General features: G+C 45.6%; 1 protein-coding gene across 1 annotated transcript in view; it reads left to right on the forward strand.

Annotated features, from left to right (window-relative positions):
• Positions 1–21,381, forward strand: part of STXBP4 (syntaxin binding protein 4) — a 775,907-nt gene that overhangs the window by 559,259 nt on the left and 195,267 nt on the right. The window contains exon 14 of the mRNA XM_069654926.1: positions 17,928–17,977. Coding sequence (XP_069511027.1) covers positions 17,928–17,977 — 50 coding nt within the window. The remainder of the gene's footprint in view (positions 1–17,927; positions 17,978–21,381) is intronic.

Consider the following 21,381-nt stretch of genomic DNA (forward strand, 5'->3'; position numbering starts at 1 on the left):
CCTGCACCGACTCCAACCTGGATTCTCAACACAGTTTACACAACATCAACGGCTCCTCCTTACGAGCCCATCCATAAATGATAAGGTTGCTGGCTTAGTGGTGATCATCTCTATAGATGAACCAGAGTACTGCAAGATTTGTCTGTAGAACTCAGTTTACAATCTTCTTTAAGCACCAAGTCTGAACACATCATGCTCCCAAAGGCCTTTGGCTATCATACCTCCATCACGGGACGCGCCTTGCATTTGCTTGGTCTATCGTGAGTACTTACAGCGCACTAGCATTCTTAGAGCATCTCCTAGATCGTTTCTTTCACTCATGGGGCTGTCAAGGGCCAGCGCACTTCCGAACCTGTACATGCCAAATGGATGGTACATTTCATTACCCATTGACCCAAGACCAAGGGCAACCCGCTAACCTGTCCAGCTACTGCCCATTATCAGAGGGAGGGCATCTGCAACAGCTCTCCGAGCAGGAGTGGCAACAACGGACATATGCAAGGCGGCTTCCTCGAGCACGCTCCATAAGTTTGCTATATAGAAGAAAGAACTGAAAGGGAGCCAGCTGTAGAACAAGCATACATTGTTCTTTACCTCCTTCCCTTCATGTTTCAAGTATGCATACCGGGTTCAGGGTACTTTGTGGGTACTATGTTTGACCTATGTGTGCTTCATTGAAGTATGTGGTATGCTTCCACTGCTTGGTATTATATTCAAGCATGTGAATCTATGAAAGATGCAATGCTGGAGAAGTCTTAGTTACTTACCTGTAACAGTATTTCGAATGGATGATATTTCTGCATGTCGATGTCGGTCGACTTGATATCCCTCGGAGGTCTCTGTCTCGATGTTGACGTTATCGATGGTATAAAGCGCACGCAGCAACCATTGGCTTCAGTTCCGTTTTTCCACAAAAGTTATCGCTTCGGATACGGTACGCTTCGGTTCCATATCGAGAATCTTATTTATTTATTTATTTATTCATATTTTTAAAGCGCACGCTCAGCCCGTGGGCATCGTGGCGCTGTTACATATAAGCAATTGGCTGGTTACAGAAGGAAGGTTGTTAAAGTTTACAGGCATTTTGAGTTACGGTATATGTTTTAGAAATATACGTTTACAAGGCATTAGATTTACAGTAGCATGTTTTAGTTACAAACTTAGCAGTGCAGACATCATGGCGTTTAAAAATATGTCATTCATGTCGGAGGGGAGGGTAGGAGGTGATTATGTGAAGAGCAGGGTTTTGAGGGATTTCCGAAAGGAAAGCAGTGAAGGTTCCGCTCTAAGAGAGTTAGGGAGGTTGTTCCAGAGCTTAGGTGCTATGTGTGGGAAGCCAATGCCTCCAGCTTTAGCTCTTCTTATGGTGGGGACTCGGAGTTGGTTGTCATGGGGGGTTCTTATAGGACGAAGGGAGGATTTCCTGGTGATGGTTTCTGCTAGGTAGCTAGGTTTCAAATATATTGTTGAATATGGCATCATCATTGGCATCTTCGCATCCGAGATCGGAGTTTGAGAAGTGCCAAGATTGTGGGGCTAAAACGTCCCTTACTGACACCCATCGGGTGTGTCTGTGGTGCCTTGGTTCCTCTCACGCTGTCTTTTAATGTAAGGCCTGCCTATCGATGACAGCGAAAGCCCTGAAAGATTGAAGAGGAAAATTTGCAGCAGGTAGGCAAAAATCCCCTTCGACTCCGTCAAAAAAAGTGTCTTCAGACGTGTCGAGAAATGTTTCTCCTTGTCTTAAAAAAACAAAGAGATCGAGAATACACAGTGGTTTTCACCACTTGTCATCTTCATGACGATCGAGGAAAAGACACCAGAGGTTGCTGTCTTCGACGTCGAGTTCCTCTGCAGAATGGGTTATACGCCTGACGAAATCGACCTCTCCGGCTGAGTTGGAGAAGTTCAGAGTAAAAATTAAAGTTTTTGAGAATGCAGCCTTGACCCTCCTCAAACTCATGAAAGCCATGCCCAGGTCGTAAAACTCGACATGAAAAAAGATAAGTGCAAAAACTGTGCACCTTCGGGCCCGGAGGGCAAAGAAAAATCTCCTCAAGAGCATTCAAAGGATCCCTTGAGTCGAGACAAATGTTCCTCAAGGAACAAGTCATCAACGCCATTGGCACCAAAAGACTCCTCATCGGACTGTGACAGTTCCTCGCTGCCAAAGGCATTAGACAAGTCCTCGATGCCGAAAGCGTCAAACAAGTCCTCAAAGTCGAAGGTGTCGAAGCCCTCGACGTTGACTGTGTCAAACATTTTGGTGCAGCCATCGAGGATCACAGAAAAGATATATACGCCTTTAGCAAGAAATGACTTTTTTAAGTCACTTTCTTCAATTTATGAGGAAGCAGAACATACTTCAGATGATTCACAACCTTGTGGTCTCCAATATGGAACACATGGGGTCACTGAGCCTTTGATCTCAGAGGAATCAAGGCTAAAAATGTTACAGGTGTCCCTGCAGAATGAAAGTGGACTAGATACATCCCCAGAATTAGAGTTTGGGAGACCAGACCCTACTTTCCATCTTATAGACAGGTAATGCTCAGGGCGGTAGAGTATATGGGGTGGAAAAGACCAACAACAATATACGAACAGGATGATGTAACTGACATCCTAGATAAGGGACCCGAAGAGGACCGTATTCTTCATTTTCATGTGGCATTGTAAAGGAGAGTGAGTTCAGATTGGGAGACGCCAGAATTGATTCCGGCAGTGAATAAATAATTGACATCTAAATACAAGGCGTCCAGTAGTGACCCCAGTTACTTGACAAAGCGTCCCACTCCTGAAAGTTTAGTGGTACAAGCTGCCTCATCAACCTCTAAACAGAACGCATACCTGACTATTCCCCCACACAGAGGTGACGAGCGTTACGACAAATAGGCCAAGAAGGTTTTCTCTGCAGGAAGTATGGCCTTAAAGTCAGCAAATGGCACATGCACATTGGCCAGATTCACTCACACTATTTGGGAATGTATAGCAATGGCAGCTCGTCATATCCCCGAAGGGAAGGAAAGGAACAGATTTTTAAATCTAGTCAAGGATGTGAAAGATACAATGTGCACATCCCTCCAGACAGGTCTCAACACTGCTGACAGCATCAGCAGGTCCATGGCAACTAGTACACTTATGCACAGATTTGCCTGGTTAAAAAAGTCTATTTTTTCTCCAGATGTGCAGTCCAGATTGCCCAACATGTCCTTTGATGGTACAAATTTGGTAGCATAGCTGATGAGAGCCTAGAGAAATTACAGACCTCTAAAGCAGCAGAAAAGTCGCTTGGTACTGCTATTAGACAGCCACAAAACCACCCCACTGGCACACCTTGGTGGGGTAGGTCCTTTCGCTTTTACTCCTCAGTTGGGTGGGGAAAGGGACTGTTGCATCAAAGAGGTCAGAAAAGATTTACCTGTGGTGTACGGGGAAGAGGTACTAGAACCGCCCAGGCAGCGGCTGCTTTACTATCAGTCACTGCTCCAGCCACCTCTAAACCTCTCTGAGGTCTTAGTTCACAAGACCCCATTGGGAGGCAGACTGTCACTGCATGCAGGGTACTACTTCAGATGAATGGGCATTAGAAACAGTTACCCAGGGTTACTGCCTTCCCTTTCTAATAAAGCCTCAGAGTCATCTCTAGAGGAGGAGCCAAGTGCCTCTACCAGAAGTTCCCGGCACCATTTTGCCTATATGTTGGCAGCCAAGACTGGTGATGTCATCTGAAGCAGAAATGACGCACCCAGAAGAGATGCAAATGAAGAAGGTGAATTGAGTAACATTTCACAAACAAAATGAAGAAGCACTCAAGAAAATGCAAGGCCCTTTTATAATTGGAAAGATGCAGTAACGCAAGTAGAACTATGTAATCATAAGTCTGGCTATACAATAGGCTGCAGGCGGTGTCGCCAATATATATATAAGTGTGTATAGAATCTGGATGTTCCACAATGCATTTTAGCAAACTTGAACCCTTTGAATAGAAGGGCTGAAAGTGTGGCGCAGTAGAATAAAACAGCTGACAGTGAAGGAAGATTAGAGAAGGCTTGCCTGGCCCAGTGTCAAGGGTTGAAGCAGCCAAGAAACTGGTTATCTATTCGAGGTGATACAATGAATGTGAGAAGCGAGCCGAGCTCCTGTTTGGGGTGCAATGGAAAAACACTAGAAGTGCCAGGTTTCATTCACTTAATTGTATTAAATATAACGAAGGAGCTCAAAAAGTGGACCCCTGTCACATGGTCAGAGGAAAATAGACTTTGGGCAAGCTACACCGAGGCCAGAAATAAGGCCATGCTCACACTCTCTTTTATTCTCAGGCACAGTGATCCTTTGCAAGGCTGGGTTCAAAGCACTAATTGAATGGCAAACCGCAGGAGTGATGATGGATGTTGGTCTAATTGGGTGGGGAGGCATGACCAAGCCAACCCTCCAGCACCTGGGCTGCTAGCGAGTGGAATATTCCAGAAGGGTACAAGCGTGGCAACCAATTATAGAGGGCCACATAGTAAAGAGCCCTATAGTTTGAGAAGCCAATTAAACGTGTATTAGTATGACACAGAAGATGACTTGCACTAGGGGTGGGCTTAGCTGTCCTCCTGACCTTAGAGATCCAATCACATTGCAATCCCCCATAGAAAATATACATTGATGTTCCCCTTAAGCCTATCACATCCCCTAATAGGTTCTCTTATTTTGCCACGTAGTATGACGTCACTCAACATGAGTTTTTAGTATATAACTGTGTTTTTTCATGTAAATCGTTGAGAGAAACTTATGACTGCGCAGCATCCAGTGATGCCCATTGTACTCCCTATTTTAGATAATTGCAATTAAAACAGTTGTGTTTTGACAACTTCCTGAGTCGGTCTGATTATTGATGTATGAGTAAGATCTGCATCCCCATCCATCTCAGATACTGCTATATCATCTTAAAGGGCCTACCGGTTCACATCACCCGGGAGCAGCTCTTTCAAATTTCCAGAACCGCTCCTTATGCAGGAAATATTAACCCTGCTAGAGAAAGGTGCTAAAGAACCAGTACATGTGGCGGAGAGGAACAAGGGTTGCTACTCCCCATACTTTATAATTCCAAAAAAGGACGGCAGATTAAGACCCATCTTGGACTTGGCCCTCAAGCCTTAGGACTGGATGGGATCATTGGACCTTCAGGATGCTTACTTGAATGTGCCAATTCATCACAAGCACAGAAGGTACCTGAAGTTCGCCGTTGGCGGTCCTCATTATCAGTTTCGAGTTCTGCCATTTGGGCTGACCTCCGCACAAGGGTTTTCACCAAGTTAATGGCGGGGTTGGCAGCGAGTCTCAAGAGAGGATTCACGTCTACCCCTACCTGTACGATTGGCAGATCAGGGCACATTCCCCCGAACAGGTCCTGGAAAATCTCAGCTCCACCTGTCACTCCCTTCACAGACTGGGCTTCTCCCACAACTTCAAGAAGTCTCACATGATACCATCTCAAACACTCCTATTCATTGGAGCAGTCATAGATGCATCCCTGGGAAAACCCTCGCCACCAGAGGTGAGGGCACAAGACAATCTGCAGATGGTCACCAAATTCCAAAGTGGCCAGCATCTCCCGGCCTCTGACTTTCTGAGGTTGCTCGGCATCATGGCATCCTGTATTTATCTTGTGCCAGAGGCGCGCCTGAGAATGAGATCTCTCCAGTGAGCTCTCAGAACTCAATGGTCTCAATTCTCAGGCAGGATGTAAGATCTCGTTCAGGTCCCGAACAGAGTCACTCAGGATTTCCTGTGGTGGCCCTGCGAGGACAGCATTTTGAAGGGAGAACCTTTTTGGCAACCATGGCCGGAGATAAAGGTAGTAACGGACGCCTCATTCACAGTGTAGAGAGAACATACCAACGGCCTGACAATCAGCGGTCGATGGTCTCCATCAGAATCCAAACTACATATCAACCTGTTGGAGCTGAGGGCAATCAAACTAGCGCTGAAGGCCTTTCTGCCCTCTGTGCAGGGGAAGAACATCCTGATAATGATGGACAACATGCAGACCATGCACTACCTCAACGAGAGAGGAGGTGTAGGGTCACTACCACTGTGCAGAGAGGCAATGCAGCTCTGGTTCTGGGTAATTCAAGAAGGAATCTCCCTATCGGCAGTTCACCTAGCCGGAGAGAAAAACACTAACTAACTCACCCAAAGGTCTCAGGGCGCTCACAAAAACATGTACAAACAAATAACAAATAGACTCAGGTATGGAGAAAGAGATAGACGTCACTTATCGTGGCGACAAGCAAGGTCCTGAGGAATAGCCAGTTATGCTAGTGTGTAGGCTTAGACACACGACGGGGAACGCTCTGAGCAGGCAGAGCACTGACTCCCACGAATGGGAACTAGCTCAGGAAGTTCTTCAAGAGAACTTCACGCTTTGGGGAAGCCCTCAAGTGGATCTTTTTGCGACCAGTATCAACCGGAAGTGCGAACAGTACTGTTCAAGGGAGTTTCACCTAAGAGGAGCTCTAGGAGACGCGTTCGTAGTGGACTGAGAGTTTCCACTCCTGTACGCATTTCCACCAATCCCGTCCATCCTCAAGTCATCAAGAGGTTGAGAAAGTTCGGGAAATCCATGATGATCCTAATTGCTCCGGATTGGGCCAGGATGACGTGGTACCTGGATCTTCTCCACATTTCCATCTGCGCTCCAGTCACATTCCAAGTCCCAACTTGAGACCTCAACCTAGTATTGAGATTTCTAATGTGTGCTCCTTTTGAGCATATCCATACATGTGCTTTAAGGTTATTAACCTTAAAGAACATCCTTTTAGTGGCCATTACATCAAGCCCGAAGGGTAAGTGAACTTCAGGCCTTGACCTGCAAGCCTCCTTATAAAATATTCTATAAGAATAAGGTAGTCCTTATGGTGAAACCAACCTTCTTGCCTAAGATTGTGTCTGAGTTCCATTTAACTCAGAAGATAATTCTTGATGTTATCCTCCTCATCCTAGAAAGGAAGAGGAGAGATCGCACAGGCTTGATCCAAGGCGTGCACTAACATTTTACATATACCGGATATCTAAGGCAAGACACAATGACCAACTTTTTGTAGGTTACATGGGTCACAAGTTGGGTATGGCAATTTCAAAACAAACCATGTCAAGATGGAATAAAACTGATTGCTACAGATTAGCAGGATGTCATGATGCCTACCCCCGGGCATCCGGATCGAGTCCATCAGCCCCGGGAGCAGGCATCCAGATACTCATTAAAACCCCAACAGCCCCGGTTGGGGGCTGTTTAGATTCAGTCCTGGCGTCTTAGGCGCCAGGCTCATCATAGAAATCAGTCCTGGCGCCACAGGCGCTAGGCTCATAGACTTTACTTACCTTATGCAGACCATGCTGCAAATGAGTCCAAGCCAACGTGAGGCCTGGATGGGACTATTTTATTACAGGGACTATTTTTCACTCGGGTGTGGTTCTGGGGAACTTCTTACCTGGGACTACTTTGCAGGCTATTTAAACCACGCCCGAACAGCAGCCCATGCTTTGCGTTATTCTGCATCCAGCAGCGTGACGCTCACCGTGTCTGCAAGTCAGCATCTAGTCTTCTGCCACGCCCGCCTCGAATCCAGAGCTCCTAGTCAAAAGGCAAAGAAAGGAGAAGAGGTTAGATCACAGACATTATTTGATTCCTTGCCCGATTCCGGACCCAGCACATCTCCGAGCCTGGAAAGGACATTATTTCAGCACGCGTCGCTTCGCCAGCAGCAGCGCCGCGTTATATTCACCAGTCCACCGCATCTTTCGACTCGGCGCTGCCTCCATCATTTTCTTCATCGAAACCCAGCACCTGGGGGAAAACAAAAGCAATAACAAGGTGAGCCGAGAAAACCAACAAGGACAATCTCTTTGCCACTATAGGCTTACCTGCTTTACCACCGGAGGTATTATCCTTTAATTCGCCGCATCTTCGTATGCCGCACCTATAAAGGGAGAGAAAACAGCAAGTTAAACTCATGCAACTTTTACCGGACAGTGTTTGGTAATACAGACTCTTACCTGAACTCCATCAGCTGCCTCCAGGCAATATTCTTTTGGACCCAGCTGCAACTTAACGAGGGAATGGAACAAAAGTGAACATCGGACATATTGAACTCTTTGAACTTTATAGACACTGGAGTCAATATTCCTCCGGAACTCCTCCAGTACCTTCAACCCAGTGAAGTAACTGGTATCTACGCGCCCCTGCATGCCATGCAGGATGGAGAGCTCATCATTTAAAAACATAAGGTGAGGTTACCAAAAGGGAATATCGGAGGTGATTAGTGGGGAGAACGAGAACTGTTTGGGGGGGCATCACTAAAGTCCACGGGTGGCTAAATCCCTTTCTCCACTTGCAGGAGACTACTTCTACGAGTCCAGCAGACAAGATTAGGCGGGCCAGTCCAGACTGTCATCTCTTCACTATGCATCACGTTGGTGGAGACCGCTGCTGTCTGGGTCCGATCGACGCCCCTGTGGGAACCAGGTGAGCGTAACAGAGGAAAAGATCCTGCGGAGGGTCTTTATGCTCTTTCAACCAGGGACATGTTCTACCTCATCTACATTAAAAGGGGTGTCCGAATTAGGGATATTTGTGCGGCTGCCACATGGTCATCCATACACACCTTTACCAAACATTATAATCTGGACTCTTCCTCAATCCGATAAGGTTTATTTGCACACAGACCTATGAAGGAACTCCTAAATTATTATGAGCCTACTCATTGTGACTCCCTCCTCCAGGAGTACTTACACTGCTTTGGGAGTTTATCATAAGATGAGGAATACGTGGGAGGACACAATCCATTCGAAGAACAAGTTACTTACCCATGGCAATGTTCTTTCGACTGGATTTTCCTCCCACAAATTCCTCATCGCCCCTCCCAACCTGTCCTGCAGTAGAATTTTCCATGTTATTGCAGTCTTCGTTCTTTGAGAAGAAGTAACTGTCGGGTGTGGGTTATCCTGTACATGCTTTAAAAACAAAACTGAAGCTCACTTCCCTCAGGGCCTAAACCCATGAAAAACGTTCTTCTGCCAAGAGTCAAAATGGGGCAGCACAAGACCAGATTTATATGACTCAGTTTGGTTTAATTTCACCCTTACTGGCCACATGCTGACAACTGATAGTTACTCACCATCCAATTGGTGATCCTTGCTTGAAGGCAATCAGGAGCTGTGCTAAAAGTTGCCACTACCTGATTGCCTTAGAATAAAGGGTGGCACATTATAGTATTGTTTAGACAATGGGCCTGATCATGAGTTGGACTTAAAATGCGGTGGTAACAGTGTTTCGAGTGGATTCTGTCCTCCAACGTATTCCTCATCTTTGATGTATTACATCCAGCTTCAGCTGCTTCGGCAAAAAGCATTTGGCAGAGGGCACCGTGCGTCGATGTCGTTGAGTCGATGGTCCCTCGAGGGCCTCCGTCGAGGGTGACGTCATCGGGTGTATAAGTAGCACACGCGGTGCCTGTTGGCCTCAGTTCCGTTTTTCCGCAGTGTACGTTGCTTCGGAGATTCGGTGCGCTTCGAGTTCTGTGAAGAAAGAATAAATATGAAATATGTCTTAGTCATCGATGCCGACCACGACCCCGAAATTGGGTTTCAAAAAATGCAAGTTGTGCGGCTCAAAAATGTTGTGCTTATGGTGCCTTGAAGAAGGCCACGACATGGAGGCCTGTATGAAGTGTCACGCGATGATGGGGAAATCCTTGCGAGAGAGGAGGGGAAAACTGCAGATAGGTCGTAAGTCCGACCGAAAAGCTTCTAGCGTTGAGTCGAAGTCCCGTGAGGAGAAATCTCCTCGACGTGAGAGGCATTGGTCCAGGTTCCGAAGCGATTCCCATCGCTCGTCATCTTCGATGAAAAAATCGAAGAAACAACGCCACAGGTCCCCCTCCACTTCGTCTTTGGACGAATCCCCAAAAAGGATGAAATGTCCCAAAAAACATTCATCATCCGAAGAGTGGGAAGCATTTAGAGTAAAAATTATGGAGGTGTTCGAGAAAGAAAAGCCTCGGTCTGCGCCTTCCTCGGAAGCCGGCCGGGAGCGTTATCGCTCCGACACTCGCGTGCCCTCGAGCCCAGGTGATCGAAGGAGGAAGGATAGAGAACCTTCTTATACGCTGATCGAAAAAGATCGCTCAAGTCGAGTCGACCGCTCTTGGTCACCGACGCCGTCCGAGACCGAACATACCTCAAAGGGCAAGTCTTCGAAGAGTGCCTCCACGCCCTCGAAGCTGATGCCGTCGAAGTCGGGTACTACGTTGACGTTATCGACGCCTTTGTCGACACCGACGCCGAAGCCCTCGACGCCGAAACTTCCAGCTCGACAAGATCAGCTAGGAAGAGAGAAAGAAAAGGCTAAAACACCTATGTTGCATTCAGGGCCCATTAGCACTCCTCCTCTACCTCCTCCAGAGAAGGTTTTCAAGCCTCTCCGTAGGAAGGAGTTTTTCAAATCCCTGACCTCAATTTTGAGGAACAAGAAAAATCTGATGAGGAAAGTCTACCTTTTGGGCTTGAATTTGGTACTCCAAATGTTCTGAATGAATGCCTGATGTCAGAGGAAAGCAGGATGAAGGATTTGGTTGAATCATTGCACAATGCAAGTGGTATTGATACGTCCCCAGAAAATGAACTTGGTAGACCAGAACCAGGTGAACATGCCAATCCATCATACCGTCAGTTAATGACTAAGGTCGTAGATTATTTGGGCTGGGCCAGGCCTACAGCCCAATTTGTCCAAGATGATCTGACAGACATACTGGACCATGGTCCTACTGAAGACCCAATTCTACCTTTCCATGTAGCCTTACAAAATAGGGTGGCCAAAAATTGGGAGACGCCAGATTCTATTCCTCCAGTGAATAAATCCCTTACTTCAAAATACCGCCCTGCCAGTAGCGACCCCAGCTATCTGTCTAAACATCCCACTCCCGAAGGTTTGGTCATACAGGCAACTACAGCTTCTAACAAACTTTGCGTATCCGTCTATCCCTCCAGACAGGGACGATAAGTGTGTGGATGGCTGGGCACAGAAGGTATTTTCAGCTGGGAGCATGGCATTAAAATCAGCCAACTCCACTTGTGCCTTGGAAACGTTTTCGTACACTCTGTGGAAGTGCATTGCAATGGCGGCGGAGCACATACCAGTAGTGGAAGAAAGGGAAGGATTCCTAGCCATTGTTAGAGATGGAAAGGAAGCTATGCAGGAATCCCTTGAATCTGGTTTGGACACTGTTGATAGTGTGAGCAGGTCCATGGCCACTAGCACAGTAATGCGTAGATTTGCATGGTTACGGAAGTCGGGTTTTGCACCAGACATACAGAACCGTCTTCTGAACATGTCCTTTGACGGGTCTCACCTTTTTGGCAGCAAGGCTGACGAGAGCCTTCAGAGGTTGCAGACCTCAAAGGCAGCTGCCAACTCTTTGGGAGCTGCTATCCGGCAACCTCAGCCCTTTCGTGCGACAAATCAATCTTGGGGGGACAATCCTATCGTTACTTCTCCTCATATGGAAGGATGAGAGGAATTGCCAGTCAAAGGGGTCAAAGAAAGGCCACTCGAAGTGGACGAGCATAACGTGCAAAGCAAGCTCCAGCTACTGCCTCTTTACCATCAGCGGCTGCAGCAACCGCCACAAAACCTCTTTGAAGACTTGCATCACAAAACACCTGTAGGAGGCAGGCTGTCACAGCATCTGCAAGAATGGCGAGCCATTACTTCAGATGTTTGGGCTCTAGAAATAATAGCCCAAGGTTACGGTCTTCCTTTTCTAAAGCAATCTCAAAGCAATCCACCAGGGAGACACCCTTCGAAGTTTTCGGACCCGCTCCTACAGCAGGAAGTTCTAACCCTGCTGGAGAAAGGTGCTATAGAACCAGTACCTGCAGTGGAGAGGAACATGGGATGGTACTCCCTGTATTTTTTGATCCCCAAAAAGGACGGAGGACTGAGACCCATCCTGGACTTAAGAAGCTTGAACAAGTTCCTCAGGAAGGACAAGTTCAAGATGGTTACCCTTTCTCAGATCCTTCAGGCCCTTCAACTTCAGGACTTGTTGGTGTCATTGGACCTCCAGGATGCTTATTTTCATGTGCTGATTCATCTCAAGCACAGAAAATACCTGAGGTTCGTGGTTGGCGACTCACGTTATCAGTTTCGAGTCCTACCATTCGGATTGACCTCCGCCCCAAGGGTCTTCACCAAATTGATGGTAGTAGTGGCAGCACACCTCGGGAGAGGGGGGGATTCATGTCTACCCCTATCTGGACGATTGGTTGATCAGAGCACGATCTGCCGAACAGGCACTGGATCACCTGAAAGTCACCTGCCATTTCCTCCACAATCTGGGCTTCTCCCTCAATTTCAAGAAGTCACAAATGACACCTTTTCAACGGCTCCAATATATAGGAGCTGTGTTAGACACATCCCTGGGAAAGAGCTCGCCTCCCAGGTCGAGGGCTCAAGACATTCTTCAGATGGTTTCCAAATTCCAAAATGCCCAAAATCTTCATGCTTACGACTTCTTAAGGTTGCTCGGCCTCATGGCATCCTGCATCTTTCTAGTACCAGAGGCACGTCTGAGAATGAGATCCCTTCAATGGGCTCTAAAGACTTGATGGTCCCAGTTGTCAGGTCGAATGACGGATCTTCTTCAGATTCCGAACAAGGTTCCTCAAGACCTTCTATGGTGGACTTGTTTAGAGAATATCCTGATAGGAGAACCCTTTTGGCAACCGTGACCGGAGATCACAGTAGTGACGGACACCTCACTCAAGGGGTGGGGAGCTCATGCCAACGATCTGAGAATCAGCGGTCGTTGGTCTCCATCGGAGTCCAAACTACACATCAACCTTCTGGAGCTGAGAGCAATCAGACTAGCGCTGAAGGATTTCCTGCCATCTGTCAGAGGGAAGAATGTCCTGATAATGACGGACAGCACAGTGCATAGGGGGCTTTTGCGAAGATGTTTAGCATCTTGTCACAAAATCCAAAATAGGACCAAGTGGGCCACTTAATCTGGACCAAAGGCATATAGGCTGAATACACATGATAGTACAGCTATAAAAGAAAGCGTCTGACTAAGCTATACTTTCCCTCCTACCAAACGACCAGACTAACTATCCCTCATGAAGTGACTGGCCATAGTGAGAGCTGATGTACTGTCTATCTAGGGTTAGGGGACAGACAGAGAGAACTGGCCTCTCAAAAGGAGTGCAACAACACAAACAATGGGGTTACTTGACTAGTCCCACAAAATTATAAAATCTGGGCATACCGGAACAAGGAGCATAAGTGGGAGTTCAGACTACTTTAATACGCCTTACTCACCTGTTCACTTGTAACAACATTAAAAACAAAAGCAGTTCTTCCTGGATATCTGATTAATAGTCAGACATTCTAAAACTTGAAGGGCAGACCGGTTTCAGTGGGGTATAAATTACTTCTATCCCACTTTCCTCAGGACCCATACACGTGAAAAACCTTCTTGTGCCAAGGTTCAGAATGGTGCTACATGAGACCAGATTTATATCCCAGGAGCACTGTAGGAGGCCGGCAGAGAAAGGGAAGAGGGTGAAGGTCTAGACACTGACTCAGGTTGGTAGCATTTCACACTTACTGGCGACTTATGCTAGCTCACAATCCAATTGGTGTTCCTTGCTTGAAGGCAATACGGAGCTGCGCTAAAAGTCACCACTATCTGATTTCCCTAGAATAAAGTGTTGGAACATTATAGTCTTGTTTAGACAATGTTTAGACACTGTAGTTACTGTGCTGCAATGTCTAAACTCGCTCCATTCAAAATGCAAGGCAATGTACTCACCTATGGTGTGGTACAATCCTCTTCTAGTAGGCTACATGGGGTGGAATATCTGTATCTCTAAACTGCTGGCTTACTGTGCAGTATTGTCTTCTTTCTATAATATAATAAATATATGTAGTTATATGTAGCTTGTCTAATGCAGGCTTCTAAAACTTAGTTTTTTATATAATTACACTTTTACAAATTCGCTCATGCAGAGCCTTACCTTTCTCTTTTCACTCTCAAAGCCACACGTGGGACATTCTCCGCTTACTAGGGCTGCTACAAAGTAGCCTGTGTAACTCTCTCTAATATAAAGGATCCATCTTGGATGCTAGGTCTGTTAATGGGGACCATGTGTTTTAATTCACTCGTCTTGTCCATCTTGTAATAGATTTCAAGTGTATAATCTCGTATACATGTCATAGTTAAAAGCACTGGTCTCTGGGATCAGTGCATTTACTTCAGATTTTCTAAAAAAAGAGCCTAATCAAGGGTTGGGCGGTATCCCTGCTGGGATACCGCTCCAACTTTATTAGGGTTAGCACCCACCCGTCTGGTGGTATTCCTGCCGGATCACGGGTTGGGCGCTCACTGTAAGACCCAATGGGAAATTTCCAGCGCAAATGCACGGGATTACCGCTGGCGGTAGTTGTTCTGAAAATTGGCATTTTCTCAGTATGTTTACCCCCAGTTCTGAGCAGGGGGTAAACACACCAGACCCGTGATAGGGCCAGCCTTAAATGCAGCAGTAGAACAAGTTACTTACCAACTGGTAACGTTCTTTCGATTGGATGTTCCTCCAATGTATTCCTCATCTTTGATCTATTCCATCCAGCTTCAGCTGCTTTGGAAAAAGAATTTCGGCAGAGGGTGCCGTGCGTCGATGTCATTGAGTCGAGGGTGACATCATCGAGTGTATAAGTAGCACGCGCGGCGCCCGTTGGCCTCAGTTCTGTTTTTCGCCCTTTCCTTCCTTTGCAGGGCTGTAGACGAAGCGATGCCCTTGGTGGAATGAGCCCTTAGACCTTCTGGTGGGTCTTTTCCCGCTAGTCTGTAGCATTCCGAAATGCAAAGCACAATCCAGTGTGATATTGTCTATTTTGTTACTGATTGACCCAATCTTTTTCCTGTGTGACCCAGGCTTAGAGTGGACAACCAACTGTTTAATGGCTACGCAGGAAAATGATTGGGTCAATCAGAAGTGTTTTTTTCAGTTATTACATGGAAAAGAAATGGGGCTTTTAAGACTGATAGATACATTAGTAAAATGTAAATGTTGAATAAAAGTGAATAAATAATTGCCTATACTTTTTTAATACAAAATAAATGAACATTGCTCAATTAATACCTACTAATCATAAGAATGTCTCTTTTCCAGCTTGTCTGGCTAAACAGCACGCTAACACCTTGAGTAAACCTGTCCAGACCTTGGTGAATGCTTCGCTCGCCTAAGGCTGTATACACAACGAATTAAAAAAACCTTATTTGACCCCACTGTTCAAAAATCCCACATTGGACCACAATATACTTGCTAACAATCGTCCCATTGCGGGTCTCCTGTGGCCTCCAATAATCATGGAGAAGATTGTTACCACCCAATTACAGTGTTTTTGGGGGGAAAATAACATCTTCGACTCATACCAATCAGGATTCAGAGCAGGTCATGGCACTGCGACCGCTCTCCTTGCCATGTGGGATGATTTGCTCGAGACTGCCGACAATGGTGCTGTCGGCAGCCTTCGACACTGTTGACTTTGGCATACTTAAATCAAGCCTACTATCACTTTCTCATTTGTCTGACAAGGCCATTCAGTGGTTTCATGTTTCTAACCAATCGCTCCCAACAAGTCAAGTCAGGCTCATACCTGTTTGAAGCTTTGTTAGTGAATTGTGGAGTTCTGCAGAGCTCATCCCTGTCCCCATTACTGTTTAATATATAAATCCGCCCACTGCTTAATATATTTGCCCAATTCAATCTGCGCTACCACTCCTACGCAGACGACAAGCAGATATATGTTCCCTTGAATCAACCATTGGAGGCAGTGGAGCGAATATTAAAATATACAGGAAATAAATTACATATGGATGCTGGACCACAGACTCCGATTAAATCCCTCTAAAATTGAGATTATTGTCTTTGGTCCAAAATAGAAACTGAAGAATGTGATGGAACTGGTGCCTTGTCCAACTTTGTGTGGAGTAGCCACTAATTACACACAGAAAATAAAAAATCTGGGCTGTATCCGGCTGTGAAGTGTAAGCTACAACTCACAGGTCAACCAAATCATAAAGGCCTGTTATATCCAAATGAACATCCTAAATCCTCTGCTCGCGCGCATTTCTGAAAAAGATCATTCATTGGTGGTAGGAGCTCTTACTAACCCTAAATTGGACTCTTGTAATGCCTTACTGGCTGGTATACCTAAATACAATTTCAGAGTCTTCAGGTTACTCAGAACTCAGCAGTGCGACTGATATTCTCACTACCACGGAAAACACCAATTTCAGAGCTTCAAAAAGGCCTTCACATGCTCACAGTGCAGCAGCGAATACAGTTTAAGATTTTGTATCTTGTTTTTAAGTGTATTCATGACCTTGCCCCAGCCTATTTGACCTCCAGGATTGCAAATCCCTGCCCCACTCGTACACTGCGATATATTGGAAAGGGCCTGTTAGCAATTCCATATTCCAGAACTACCACCTGGGGTGACAGACGTTTTGCCTCAGTAGAACCTCGTGCCTGGAACCCCCTTCCTCTACAGCTATGGCAAATTGACTCTCTAACTTCAGGAAGCAACAACAAATGTGTCTATTAAGGTAACTTTCATGGGTCATCTGGTACAGGTAATCTTCACGGAGATGCAGCTCGCTCAAGGTACCTTCTCTGGATATGCGCAATATGAATACAAAAATCAAAATCAAACATGTTTGTGTGGCTTTCTATTCTCAATGTAAATTGAAATTAATCCCATAAATACAGGACATTGCAGGCCTGTTTTCATTCTAAATAGGTCTAGGTGCCCCTCTACCAAGATCGAACACAGCCAAATAATCTGTTTTATTGGTAGGTGCCCACTCAAGAGGGTCTTCAACCATGTTTCAGCACACTCTACCTTATACAGAGGAGAAATATGAATTGCATATCAGTCTGGTCCCACCCACTTGGGCGGTCAAGCACGGAAATGCTTGGCAATTCTCTGAACACGAGTACCAACAGCAACCCCAGAAAACATCTTTCAGCCTGTTTGGGCCTCATCAGTGAGGTGAAGCTGTGCCTCTTTAAGCAAACTGAGAAAGGGATCCACGTCCGGATTACCCTGGGTAACTTAAACATACACATACATAGTTCTTAAACATACGCAAAGTGGTCTGGGACCCCCTCTGCTGATAGCATACATGTGGTTGCAGACGTTCCCAGTAACCTTAAATCAAGTATCCATATTCTCTGCATTTGTTCATTTCCACTCATACACAGCACTTTCAGCAATTCTTCCACTGGATCAAAAACTGTTATGCTATTATTTGTCCATCTGAAGCTCTCATAATACTTAATTTAAAGGAAGGTCCCCACCTCATGATCTGTGTTTTACTCTTTATGCAGTTAGTTCTATGTTTACAAATTAGTTTGGCCTCCATCCATTTCTGCTGAAAGTGCTCTGTATGCAGGTATAAATGTAGAAGGTTATGTTCATGATTGTTAAAATGCAGATGAAAAAATGTGTAATTTTGATGTGGTATCACAGCCCTGTGGAAGACCTTGTCCAATAAGGTCAAAACACGTGCTGGCTGGCTGGCTGTTCAGTAAAAGCTAGTATGTATTGATCTTTCAAAATTAACTGGTGCAGTTATCGAGTGAATGTGACTTTGAATACAACATTTTAAATCAGGTGTGGGGTGGCACAATTGATCGTTGCAATATTACTAGATAACTATAAAATAGCAATCAAAGTTAGGTGCATGTTATTTCTTGGAAAGTTTTCTACAGTTTTGTCGAAGGGTGCCTAACTAATAAACTGATAAATGTCCAGTGGAGGATGCAATCGATCTAGTCTTACAAACATTGTTTTTCCCTTTATTTGAAAACAGGTTGTCCATGAAGTACTTGCAGATAACTCGGGTTCACTGTTAAATTTGAGGTAAGAATATATGCCGTAAATGTAATTGTATGTATTTTTTTGATCTGAAAGGGATCTCAACTATCACCAATATTTCCTCAACTCATTTGGTTTAAGATGTTCAAAGCCATTTTTCACAGTGTAAGTGTAACATCAATTGCGCATAATACTATTTGTGAAATGTGCATCTTTTAAATTTGAATTCTAATTTAAAAATGATATTCATGGGGCAATCCCTCGAAGGGCGCAAGATGTTTCCTTCACCTGCTTATTTAGCTTCACAAGTTCCTGATTGATTGAAGAAAGGGATAGGTCTTGAAGGAAGTGCCGGATGCTTTTCCAAACTTAATAGTGCATTGGATCATTCACCTCAAGTGAGGTCAATTAATACATTGGCAGAGAACGATCTTAAAAATGCATACTTTTGTTTCTTTTCTTCTCTGCATTTTTGAAAACTCAGTACACACACTTTGAGAAAGCACATTTAATATGCCTCTGTACATGCTCAAGGAAATTCAGTAACCCAATTCCATTGAGTTGGGTTACGCTAAACTTCTGCTATCTGCCTGTGGCACCAAAATACCCCTGTAAGGGGGAAGTTGTGCTCTACAACTAGACATGTCATGTCATGTTATGTTATTTCATGTTATTTCGTTTTGTGGTCAAAATGTTTGCATTTTATTTTATGTTGGCTGAACACAACACAAGTTGGAGAAAAAGGCAGAGCCTTTGAAAAACCCATTGAAGCAAGATCCATTGAAAAACGTTTTATGAATCAGGCCCTTTGTTTAAAGTGTTTGGGCACATACAAGCTGGCGAAGGCCTGCTTCCTTCTCCATGCGTTCTAGAGTTCTAGTATTGCAAGAGAAGCATCCCTGCCATGCACGGGTGGCTCAGGTGGACATTTACTTTCCCACTGGACTGCCCTAATTGTAAACCACAGCTGAACATGATTGCTGGCTCCCACAGCTAGTCGGGCCTACCTTAAAATGAAGTTCCAGCAAAATTGGCTGCCAGGCACATTGCTGCGGAAAAACAACTCATGTTTCGTGCTTCGGGCGGGCTTTTTTTGAATAGTCGGATAATAATTATGGCAAAATAGCATATATTATAAGTGTCAAATTGTAATGGCTGATTATATTTACAATGGTAGCACTTTTTTGTGGCATTCTCATATATTGTGTGGATTATTAGCAGAGACTCAATTATTCTGTTTATTTGATGATGGCATAAATTCCCGGAACACGCTGCAGGAAGATAGTGTGACTAGAGGAAATCCCACAGGTTAAGAAGCATTTCCATCCATAACTATTTTATTTTCATTAGAAATAACGACATTGTTATCACCATTGGCACAGGGCCTTTTTCAGGCATATTTGTTAAGGATAGAATTCAGTGGCTTTACAATGCCACTAAGGTGATGTAAGGTTTTCCTTCTTGTTTTGCCAGGAGCTGTACCTATATACTCCGGGAAAACAATGGCCTTTTGCGCCAATGTATTTCTTTTTTTTTCTTTTTTTTACCAGTATTTGTACTTTGGCAGCTAACTTTCTCATTGGAAGGTGGACGCTCATGATCATCTTTTTTCCTGATAATCGTTTTATCCCACTTGTGGGTTCTATTGTCATTGTGTTACTTGGATGGTTATGTAAGTTTCCCGCAGAGCCCTGAAATGTGTGACACGGCATTCATGTGACAAGTATTCTGCCTGCCCTTTGGTGATCCCTGAGATTTGGCAAACCTACAGTTTTTAAGTACATGTAGTTATTTATTTTCATGCACACAACGACCATAATGTTTGCGTGGCTACAAAACATTCTCTCTCTAAAATCACAACAGCATTTTATGCATTTCAGTTGTATGTTTACCTTACATTGAAGAAAACAAACACCACTGGCCCTTTTTGTAAGAAAAATCTAAATTCTGCACTAGCCAGGGATTTAAGCTGGAATGTCCAGTTGTCTACGCAAATGTTTCAGTCACACATTGCCTGCTCATAGCAGCTCTTAAATTCTGTCAACCTGACCTTTCCTGATAAAGAAACACTGTCCATGCAACTGTCTGTCCGGAATATTTGAATAGGCACCTGGCAGCGTAAGTGTGAGCATCTAAGGCAATGAGTGGAAATGCTGAAGTGTCACAATAGAAGTCAGCGCTATAATGTAAACCTGAAATCGTTCAGTGTCACCCACCTGTGGCATGAGTGTCACTTTCTATTTACGTAATGAACATGTAAATGGTTGTACCAGGGCATATCATTCTCCAGCATGGGGTCTGGCATGGATTCACATGCTCATGAATATTCCCCGTCGTCAGGCTGGGAATCCTCGGTAAAGAAAAAATAAGTATCAGTTTCGTTTCTGATCTGTCTTTCGTAGTAGTAACCAATCACTGATCTCTGCGTCATACTGACCACAGCCAATGACTGCCCTCTACCTAAGCCCCGCCTCTGGCAGCCATCTTCAGATTTTTACCGCACGTTCAAGTGTTGGGATCCTCGTGCTATTGCTCTCGAGCGTTAGTGCTTTTTTCACGTTTTTTCTCAGAAAAATTTCTCTTTTTTCGGCCAAAAGAGCCTCAAGCTCCACCGTTTCTTCATCCAATAATCGGGGACCCGTGTCGGATTCGTCTATGCCCCTCAAGGGTGAAGATTTCGTCGAGCCACGCTTTTGGAGGAATCCAGAAGTTTCTCAGGCCCATCTCGGACATGGCCCAGGAGAAGGAAAGCTGTTAAGGGTCTGCCCTGGATGCCAGCTTCAGAATGTCTTTAAGGAGGACGAACACTCCCTTTGCCTTTACTGCCTACATGAGGACAAGACGCACGTGGAGAAGCACTGTGCGTTTTGCGGCAATATGTCGGAGCGGACCATGAAGGACCGCCATCAACGTCTCGCCAACTGGCTGGAAGGAAAGAGCCCGTCAGGCGAGAAGATGAAGAAGAAGTCTGAGCGGTCTTCTAAGACCTTTGAGGGCACCCCAGCGACGGGGGTCCAACAGAAGGCCAAGCACCGCGAGTCCGCTGGCACCGGGAGCGCCGAACGGTCGAGCTCTATGGGCGCCAGGCAGGGCGCATCCTCCCCGGCGCCATCAACCACGAGCCAACGCTCTGGCTTGGGTAAGAGGAAGGCCGAGCACCCGGCGAAGCTCCTGGAGAGACCCCGGTCGAGCTCGAAGGCCCCATCGGAGGGGGTGTGAGGCGGTGACCCTCCCCCCAAGGAGAAGGCGGTGAGCGCACCTAAGGTGGTGAAAGCCTTAATCCACCCGGCCAAGGCCTCTATCGAGACAGTCGTGGCGGCCCTGGCTCAGCCTGTGGAGGCTACACCAGTGGTGGCGACCTCGTGGCCCAGAGTCTCCCTGCCACCACGGAGGGAGTCCTCTTTCTTGCCCATCGACAGGACCCCCGTGAAACCTCCGACGGAGAAGAA

This window comes from Ambystoma mexicanum, chromosome 3q (genome assembly GCF_040938575.1).
Source record: "Ambystoma mexicanum isolate Mex_15411 chromosome 3q, UKY_AmexF1_1, whole genome shotgun sequence".
NCBI lineage: Eukaryota > Metazoa > Chordata > Amphibia > Caudata > Ambystomatidae > Ambystoma > Ambystoma mexicanum.